Source organism: Panthera uncia, chromosome F2, assembly GCF_023721935.1.
Source record: "Panthera uncia isolate 11264 chromosome F2, Puncia_PCG_1.0, whole genome shotgun sequence".
NCBI classification, from domain to species: Eukaryota; Metazoa; Chordata; class Mammalia; order Carnivora; family Felidae; genus Panthera; species Panthera uncia.
Window position 1 is genome coordinate 77,429,948 of NC_064812.1, and position 10,312 is coordinate 77,440,259.

The 10,312-nt window shown below is 45.2% G+C and overlaps 1 protein-coding gene across 1 annotated transcript in view; it reads left to right on the forward strand.

The window, feature by feature from the left end:
* ST18 (ST18 C2H2C-type zinc finger transcription factor) overlaps positions 1–738 on the forward strand; it is a 66,860-nt gene extending 66,122 nt beyond the window's left edge. The window contains exon 18 of the mRNA XM_049633717.1: positions 470–738. Within this exon, the coding sequence (XP_049489674.1) occupies positions 470–610 (141 nt within the window). The 3' untranslated portion in view covers positions 611–738. The remainder of the gene's footprint in view (positions 1–469) is intronic.
* The last annotated feature ends 9,574 nt before the right edge of the window (positions 739–10,312 follow it).

Here is a 10,312-nt window from a genome sequence, read left to right on the forward strand (position 1 = left end):
AAAAAGGAACAATTTCCACCCGGTCTGTGAGCAACTTGCTCCGATCTTAGCCCTCAATCCCAGCCCAGTGCTGCCACAGGAACCACCTGGTTCCCGCAAAGCATTCCTCCGCAGCCCCTCGGACGTTCACCTTCTGCAAACAGGGAGTCTGGGCTGTGCCGAGCGTGTGCAGTTGCTGAGGCTGCGTCTGGAGGGAAGTTGTGCAGCTTCGAGGGGCCCAGCCCAGTAGCTACACATCCACCTCGTGTGGCTCCAAGCTGAGCACAAAATTCCGGACAGTCCATCACATCAAGCCCATTAACGGAGTAAAGACGGAACAGGTGAATCCCGACACCCTCCGTGCAGCCACGGGCACCCTTCCCTTCCCTCTCAGACTCTGGGGCCATTGCTACCCTTTGTGTTACTCGGTCCTCCTTTTGTCCCAGCCTCAATCACTCTGATTCGTTCAATGTGTTTTGTCTTCATTTAGGGACCTATCAGCGAGCAGAATTTTGAAGCATATGTAAATACACTGACAGACATGTACAGCAATCTGGAACGGGACTCTTCCCCAGAATGCAAAGCTCTGCTGGAAAGTATCAAACAGGCAGTGAAGGGCATCCATGTGTAGGACCACAGCGCTGCGGGGCAACAGAAATTGCAAACAGCAGGAACACAGCCGGATCTGGAAGGGGCCCCTGTGCTGCGGAGGCGCGCGGGTGGCCCTACTGCATTTACGATTGCAACATTGCACTAATCCCCACCCCCCCCCCCAGCTGACATAAAAAGGAGAGAAGAACTATGATAGACTCTGTGGATTAAAAGCAATGCAGTCAAATATTAGATCTTATTTATTTTCATATGTTTTTATTTTATTTCTTCATTGCACTCTTTTGGGTTATTTTTGTTTGTTTTTGTAAAGTATATGTAAAATAAATGTGACATTTTTATATTTTATTTATTTCTAATCAAAGAGTTTTTTATCTTTTAACTGCATTTTGAAGTCTGCCATATTTTTACAAGTGTGTTTATTAATTTATTTTCCGATAGAGTTTAAAGAGAAAGGCTACTCTCGCATCACATATCTTGCTGGGTTTCAATGAGAAAACTGAAAAGCAAGAAGGAAATCCTTGGCGAAGGACTGCACTATGGTCCGGTTTGATTTTTATTGCGCACTTCTTTTCCCCCCTTTCACTGGCTTTTGTATTTGTAAACGGGCTTGCGGCGAGGAGCGGGCGGGGAAGAAATAAGATAAATAGCGCCCACTAGTGGCAAATGCGCGCTCGCAGAAGCACAGCGTACTGAAAGACCGCCTGTTCAGAATTTGTCAGCAATAATTAAATAGAGCAATCAGCAAAGTATTCGACTTGGCTGTACGGTCTTAGTTACTATGGGTTATTTATTTGACATGTTTTAAAGAAACATAAGCTTTTTTAGTGATGCAGATTTGTCTGTCTGTTTTTCAAGTCGTATCAGATAGTTGGCAACTCTTATCCCAAGATGAGAAATAAGGCTTGATGTGACCAGCCAGGCTTCCCTGCCATATGTGGCTACGCTATACAAGTGACAATATTGGTGTAGATTTGTACTTAGCAAATACAAACACGTCCAAATGGGAAAATTTGTAGGTACCATATCCCCTGAAATAGCATTTATCTTACTGGGTGGACTAGAAAGGAATGGAAAATACACGAACACGCGAAAGAACGTTACTCCCATCTGAGTAACTGCTTTGAACACTGGCGACGTTGTCTTACCCTCCTTAAGCAACAGGAAAACTTCCAATCTGATAAAAACCAAACAGGCGCTACAAAGTGTACACAACTCACACCCACACAACACCCACAGATACACGCACTCACACACACTCACACACACGGGAAATTGAGCCCGCAATCTTGAATTTCCGGGTGGATCAGAGTTTAGTAGTTGCTATAGTAAAGGCAATGTCTATTTCAGGGATTGTAAAGTAGTTAAGCATTGTTTCAAAAGTTTTTTTATATTTATTTTTTTTAAGAAAAAGGTATAGACAACCAGCTAAACTGCCTTTTTGGTGTGCACACACACCTCGTGTGCAATGTGCCTCCGTGTAAATGGACACTTGAACTTAGCGTGGGCTTCATTTTCTGTGCTATAACAAAAGTGTTTATTTTTTATTAGCCTCATGGATATGTAGATTGAAAGTGATGGCACTCACAGGCTTGATATATTCCACTGTTATTACTGTTACCTGCACAAATGAAAAGTAATATCGACAGTAATTCCACTCCCATGACACTGTGGTCATTGTTATGTACTAAGTGGGGCTTATCTTCGGATTGGGGTTCATGTGAACCCTCGAACCTTAGTTTAGTGAACATGAGATGTCTGTTCTTAGGTAGGAACGGTGTTTATTTAAAAATCAATTTAAAAAAAAGAAGAGCTACCATATGTGCTGTCTATTATAAATGGGACACCAAACAAAGTTTTCTATTAAAAGTTACGTCCTTGCAAACATTTTGCTATACAGTCCTTGATAGATGCATACAAATAAGTTCACTTATGACAAAGACGAAAGTTTAATTTGCTAAATATTTTAACAAGTCTGTTATATATTTTATTTAATTTAAAAGAAATCTCTTACCGACCTATGTATTTATTACTATAATTTACTATGACTTCGGGTTAATTTATTTGTGTTGGCATAGTTTGAGCAGAATGTTTGGTGAAATATGTTTGTATTTATTTGCCTCCTTGGTACTTGATGTGTTTTGTCATGTGCACTGATTTTTTTTTTCCTTTCAACTCTGTTAATGGTAGATACTGTAAACTGGGTCTTTTGTAAACTACAGAAAGGCAATGATGTATGCATTTTTTTTTTATTTCAAGTAGCTTGTTTGTATACTGTTTCTTCAAACGATTAATCTTTCTTACATCAAAGCAACGAAATTGTGCTCAGTGCTGTACGTTTGATGTATGGTAGGAAATAAAAATTGATAATGAGCTGTGCTGTGATCTTTCTCGGGCCACTAGCTACGGCCCACCGTCGCCATGCCACGGAAAGTTCGATCCCCGAGGAGCTCTGCTGAGATGAGCTACCGCGGAGTCGAAGGGCCCCGGTGCCTTTCAGTTGTGCCAGCCGGGCCCCTCGGCTGATGGCCTCTTCCCGAGTGGACAGTTTTTGCCAACTGATCAGTTGTCTCGGCCTTCGGTTCAGTACACACATGCGGGCCAGCGGATGCCTTCGGGGCGGGGGGACCTGCACTGGACGAATGGGTAACCAGCTCCCCTGTGGCTAGTAAGCAGGAAGACAGAGGCCCCACCCTGCGAGTTCCACAACCGCTTTGGGGACTGGGTACATCTCTGTATCCACCCAAGCCCGCTGAACTCAAAGGAAAGGAAAGTCATGGTGAGTTCTCGACAACGTCTCCTTTGCCTCTGTGTTCTTCCTCGCTAATGTCAAGCAGCCAGCTTCATTTAATTGTCCGGTTTCTGCCCAGCTTTGCACATCTGTAGGACTAGCTGACATTATACTCCATGTGGTAAAACCCCTGTACTCCATGCAATGAAGCAGAATTGACCGAAGTCTGGGTGGAACCCCAGAGGCACGCCCCGGGGTGCACTTGGGTGGACCTCCACGGGGCGGGGGTTGGCGCCCGGCAGTTAGTGACCAACATGGCTCTCAGTCACAAAAGTTATTCCTGTCGAACGGGCACATGACGCCCCCTGGGAAAACGGGTCACCAGGTGCAAAGCTGCTCGGCCGTGTTCTCAGCTCACCCTCCGCAGAGTGTGTGCATCCTGCCCCGACTGGGATTTTCCATCAGTAACTGGGGTCCGTGGCCCTGTCTCTGAACACACCAGACGAGGAGTGTGAGTCCTCTGGGAAATAAGAGAGTGATGGGTAGGCCTCATAGTCACACGACAGAAGTTTAACCGGAGGACACTTATGCCGGCCCCGCTTCCGGCTTCCATGCCCATCGGCCCAGTGAGGGACAACGAGGGGAGTACCTGCTACCGCGATGGCCGTGCAGGCTCCTGTGGAGACAGCGTGCAGAGGGAAGTCAGGCCCCGGAAAAGCGCCGGTTTCAGAGGCCCTGGGCAGGTGCACGGAAAGGCATTGCGGGCAGCAGGAACTGCATGTGCGAAGGCATGCTGGTGGGACCAATGGTCAACAGAGCAGCCTAAGGCAGTGAACAGATCAAAAACGTCGGGAGAAGCGAGGAGGCGAGTGCCCGACGGGGGCCGCGCTGTAACCGGCCACCTTGAGGGGTGTTCATTTCCAGGAGCAGACTCCAGAATGCCAGAGGAAGCTTCAGGACCACAGAACGGCGGGATCGGATTTCCGCTGGAGCTAATCATGCAAACAGTTAATGTTTTCTACGTCAAAGCGAGGCAGTCAGGCTCAGCGCTGTACCTTTGTCGTCCGGGAGAACGTAACAACTGACGGTGAGTGTTGTGCTTGTCTTCCAGCTACTACGTAGAGACCGTTCCCAGCACTGCGTGGAAGGTGCCCGGGTCTTCAGACCCAGAACTAAAATGCTGCCACTTGAACCGATGTCCTGCACGAAACGAAAGGCGCCGAATGAATCTCCGACTTGCCTCGCTGGAAGAAGTTCTGAAAACGAACCTTGCGATGATACACAGATGATTTCTTAACCGTCACAAAACTAATGTTTTCCACCTCTCCTCCCACACATCATGGCCATTTTAGTGTGCTCTGGGAATAGTGCCCTGCTATTTCCTCTCATTATTCAGCAGATAATTATAAAGTAAGCAGATTTAATTAGCTAATAGCTGTCTACACTGTCAGACACCATCAGTGGAGCCTTGGATGCTGCGTCTCGTGAAATCCTCAGACGGATTTATGGAGTGAATATCGCCCTGTCCGATTAAACTGATGAGGAAACTGGTGCTCTAGAAAGTGAGTGACTTGCCCCAGACCAGAAAACTGGGAAAAGGTGGAGACAGGATCCGACCTCTTTCTAACCTTTGGAAGGTCCAGTCCACGGGGATCGGTCTAGTTACTGACGGTCTAGAATGGTCAGATGCCGCCTCACGGTTCGTAAACAAGAGCTGGTTAAGACGGCTTGAGCCCCTGGGCTGGCTCGCCTACACTTCACGGCCACAGTGCGTGGGATCACGATCCACATTATACAAATAGAAACCTGAGGCTCAGACAGGATAAAGAGTTTGCTTGAGGCCCCGGAGATAAGTACCAGGGTCAGGATTCAACTCTGACCCGGAGGGCAGCTCCTGTCCCTTCTGCAGACCGTCATTACTGTCTTTAGACAACCCCTGGCTCGCCATCCCCCCCCCCCCAAAAGTCGCAGTCGCTGGGCAAGAGGCGGTCATTTTAATCACGACTCCAGAGACAGTTCGCAGAAGCATCATTTTCACATTTAAACCACACTCTTATGATGTATTTCTCTTGTAAGGGCGCAGCATAAAAATATGACACTTTAATAATTTATTTGATGAATTGGGATTGAAAATCTTACTACGCATTGTATTGACAGCCAAAAAAAAAAAGAAAGAAAGAAAATGTAAAAACTCATTTTTTTAGGGCAAAACAACATAATTACTGTATTCTGGCAACAGCTGCTTCGTGTGTGCTCGACAGTTTGGGATTGACCTCTGACCAATAAAAGGCCACTGCACTGACCTTTATCAGCTATTAAATATTCAAAAACATAAAGAGAACGTGAAGTTCCCTGATCTTAAGAAACAGCTGTTGTTGGGGCGCCTGGGTGGCGCAGTCGGTTAAGCGTCCAACTTCAGCCAGGTCACGATCTCGCGGTCCGTGAGTTCGAGCCCCACGTCAGGCTCTGGGCTGATGGCTCGGAGCCTGGAGCCTGTTTCCGATTCTGTGTCTCCCTCTCTCTCTGCCCCTCCCCCGTTCATGCTCTGTCTCTCTCTGTCCCAAAAATAAATAAAAAACGTTGAAAAAAAAATTAAAAAAAAAAAAACAGCTGTTGTTTTACAATTTTCCACTCAAATATGTATTATCATATATAAATACGGTCATCTTTCTTCTGTGACTGATTATTTGGTTTGAGATGAAATCGGAGTCGGACGTATGAGCTAGATATGCACTTTGGGGATTTGACACCTTAATAATGCTTTTAAAGGATCAAACTTTTAACCATGGGAAATCCTTGTAAACACTTATTTCCAAGACTGGTGTCCTTGAATTTCAAAAATGAAGAAGAGAACCTTCAAGGACCAGAAACATCTCCACCCACACAGCTGGCTGTGCCCAGGACACAGGTCACTGTCCTCTCCGACATGTCTCCACTATCGGGTTGTGTCCATTAGCATGAGTTTACTATTCCAGGAAATCTCTGCCCAGGGAGAAAAATTGAAAATATTTTCATTATTTGTTCCGGGAACTTCTTCACAATGCATTTATCTGAACAGGAACTGCTCAAGGTACTCTCAGAGTAAATACCCGTCTCAGGACAACAGCCGGCCCGAAATGACTGTTCTCTCTTCTAGACTCACTTTGACCCAGCTTTGCTGTGGCGTCTCTTCTAAACTGTTATGTCGTGAATCTATCCCATTCCAATTGCACTCTTATTAAAAAGTCTTCCTTAAATCAGACCCCCCAGGCCACACAAACATCCCCCCATTGCAAAGACTCTGCCAGGGTAAACTAAGTTTTGTGTTATCAACAGATCATTTTGTCTGGATTCTGTGGGAACGGCATTCGACACACCCAAGTAATTCCCACACACAGCCAGGAATCCATATCTGGATCAATTTTTCAGTAAGCAGGTACACCCCTGGATCAATTTTGAATCATCCAGCAGCTAAGAGCTTGACTCTAAACATTTTCCACAACCTCACTGGATACTTCTGCAAACATAAAGCAAAACGGAATGCTTTTACTCTCTCCCACATGCCCTTTTCCATCTCCCTCAGATCATCTAGATCGGTAGGAAAGGGTAAATAGTCCACAGAGCCAGGGGAGGAAGAAGAAAAGGAGTAGAGGGTAGAGGGGGTGAAGGGGAAAGAGCGCCGGAAGCCGAGCAATCCCACCAGCCTGACGGCAGGGCCCGGGAGGTGGATGGATCGGGACTGCAGGGCGGCCCGCCGACAGCGAAGCTTCTTATATTCCCGCTTTTATGTAATTTGGCCTTAATAAAAGTACCTGGGGAATTGTCTCTTGGGGAATTGCCCTCCACAGGCCCCTGGGAAAAGAACCATTGGGGAAAGAAACTAAGGTCCCGCAAGGAAATTGTGCAGCCCTACATTAGCCCTTGCCACCCCCTATAAAGGCTCCGCTACCTAAAGGAAGGATAGCCCCATACATTTCCCAGCCAAGGAAGGAAAAAATGGATTTGAAAGCCCCACTCCAGTTAAGTACAGAATGGTTCATTAGTTCCTAGGTGCATGGTCTCTCTGAGAATGTGTAAGGCGTGGGTTTCTAGGGCCTTCTTGGCCCCTTCCTGGCACCTCGGACCGAGGCGAACACTTTTGTTCCTTAAGCCACAAGTGGTTCAGAGAAACAACTAAGAGGTCACGTCCCTGTAACTGTTCCACTTGAGGTGTTGAGAGATAGATGACCTTTCATGAAAACAGCAAAGCAAATGCTTTTAGATGATAGACAAACATAGATACATAACGAAAACAATGTAAGAAATTAATCAATAAGCAAAGGGCAGGAGGGAACATTATGAGAAAATAACCATGTTATTCCTTAAAGGGTGATTACACATAGGAACACTTTTAGAATCAGGTAATGCCAGAAAACATAGATGACGCACGCTACAAGGAAATTGCTGGCAAATATAATGCCACGTTTGCCACAATAAAGCGGCCAATTCAACCCACTGCTGTTGCCTGTGTCCGTTTTTATTTTTGCTTTTTTTGTCACTTTTTCGCCGACTCCGTTCATCCTTCCCGCTGGAGCGGGACTCCGGCAAAAGAGAAGAAACAAAGACAAGAAAAACGATCATTCCTCGGTAACATAAGGATTTTGAAAAGTAAGTAAAAAGTGAATCCAAATTCCTTGCATGGAACAGAAGGTGATTCATGGGTCCGGACACGCACAAAGCCTGCTCCCTGTTTCCATAGGTGCTCCAAAACACTCTGTGTGTATGTGTGTATGTGTTAACATTTGTTCGGTGCTCAGGGTTCGCCGGGCACTGCTCAAGTGCTCTGCGTACATTATTTAACTCTCAGTACAATTCTGTGAGTTAAGAATCCTAATCATTACACATTCTGAAAAGATTCGCACAAAGTGGTTAAGTAACTTGTGCACAGCTGGGGACGGCTTACCCCTTCACGTCTGCTCAGCCCTCCCCTAAAGAGCCGCCTTGTTCCATCTGTCCCGTGCAGACTCTCCTCCCAGCCTTCCTGCCCTTCCAGCACCATCTGCAATAGTTGGGGCCGAGCGCCGCATTACGGCTGGTGCCACCGGAGATACAAAAGTATCTTGGGTGTATTGAGTTGAATAGACTACGGTTTTAAAATGAAAATTCCCCTTTTCGTTTTACTTATTTTCAATGTAACTGCTAGAAAATGTGAAGTTACACGTGTGGACTTCACTACACGTCTATCCAACGGTGCTTTCTGACCATTCCTTCTGCAAGAAGCCAGAAGAACATTCAAAACGAAAATCTAAGAACATATTCTGCTTTTTCACCTTTTCTACAGCTTAGAAGTCAATAATGATTTTTGTTTGTTTTTTTTCAGGGAGAAATCCTCCAGCTATGAAAACATATGAGATTATTATAATTTTTATGTATTCAGACAAAGAAACAAAGTAGCTAATCAGACCATAAAATCCATAGGTATACCAAATAAGCTAGCATAACCTGAAAATCTAATCATTTTAGCTTGCTTTTTTTTTATAATAACCAATCTACAGAATCAAATTCTGATTTAAACGATCACTCATAGGGGTGCCTGGGTGGTTCATTCGGTTAAGCATCCAATCCTTGATTTCAGCGCAGGTGATAATCTCACAGTTTGTGAGACAGAACCCCAAGTCAGTGCAGAGCCTGCTTAACATTCTCTCTCTACCTCTCTCTGCCCCTCCCCTGCTCACATGCTCTCTCTCTCTCCCTCTCTCTCAAAATAAGTAAATAGTTTTTAAAGAAATAAAAGATCACTATAATAGTTGGAATCTTTTTCAGTACATAGCTACATATAGTGCTGACTTAGAAGCTTAGAGAGCCTAGAGGAAATTAGAAAACCCAGAAAGGGGGTCCTGGTTGGCTCAGTCAGTAGAGCATGTGACTCTTGATCACAAGGTTGTGAGCCCCATGTTGGGCATGAAGCCTACTTAAAAAAAAGAAGAAGGAGAAGGAGAAGAAGGAGGTGGAGGAGGAGGAGGAGGAGAAAGAAAAAAAAAAACATCAGGTGGATTTCTTGTCTTTTACACAAGCACAATCTTTTGTTGATTAAAGAAACTGAGTTCATTACTGCCACAGGAAGAGAGCATCACTTCTGGAAGGGGAAAGACAGTCATGGGTTATTTATACTGTGGGGTTCTGGTTGAAGACAGATCTTTCTATGACAGTGCCTAACTAGGATCGGGTCATTTACGTGATATGATGGCTTACAATCATTGGACATGGGTTAAGAGGTGAGCATTCTGAAGGGAGTCTTGGAGAGCAAATAGATGTTTGATGCTATCTATTGAAAATTGACTGCTCTGACGTCCATTTAAATAGATTTGGGGTTGGGGGGGGTGTTCTGAAATGAAGAATAAAGTTATTTGCAGCTTTATCTTCCTGGGCAGAATTTCCTGGAATTGAAAAGTCAAGTGGATAAAGACACTATAACAATATTAATTAGTTGTATCAATGTATACGGTAAGCTGTGTGAGATAGATGGTTTCTGCTCTCCAAGGTAAATCTTCAGAGATTTTATGGTGGGGGTTAAGGAATCCTGAGGCCTTAAGGCTGACAGGGATGGCCTACTGTGGGGACAAGCTAGCCAACGTCAGCAGGAGTCTCTAGGCAAAGGGACGCCACAGGTTCTCAGAATGTTGCAGGAGCAAGCCACTATCTACTAATGACCATAGCACAGCCTGACCCTAGACGCCTCGATCCAACACTCCTTTACTGTGTGTGTCTGGGAAGGGATTAATCAAAAGCATACACGCTGTCTTCGCCCCCAGCACACAGACACACGAACCTTAAGTCAAAGTTGATGAGCACCCAAAAGAGTCATGTCTAATGTAACCCAAAAGCTGCTGAGCATATGTAATCTTAGAAAGTCTCTCCACAAAGCAGGTATTTGTACCTATATTTTACATAAGGCTCAAGAGAGTTAAGTCCTTCAAACCCAGGTCTGTCTAACTCGAAATATCATGGTTGTCCCCACATTATATGCAACCTGGT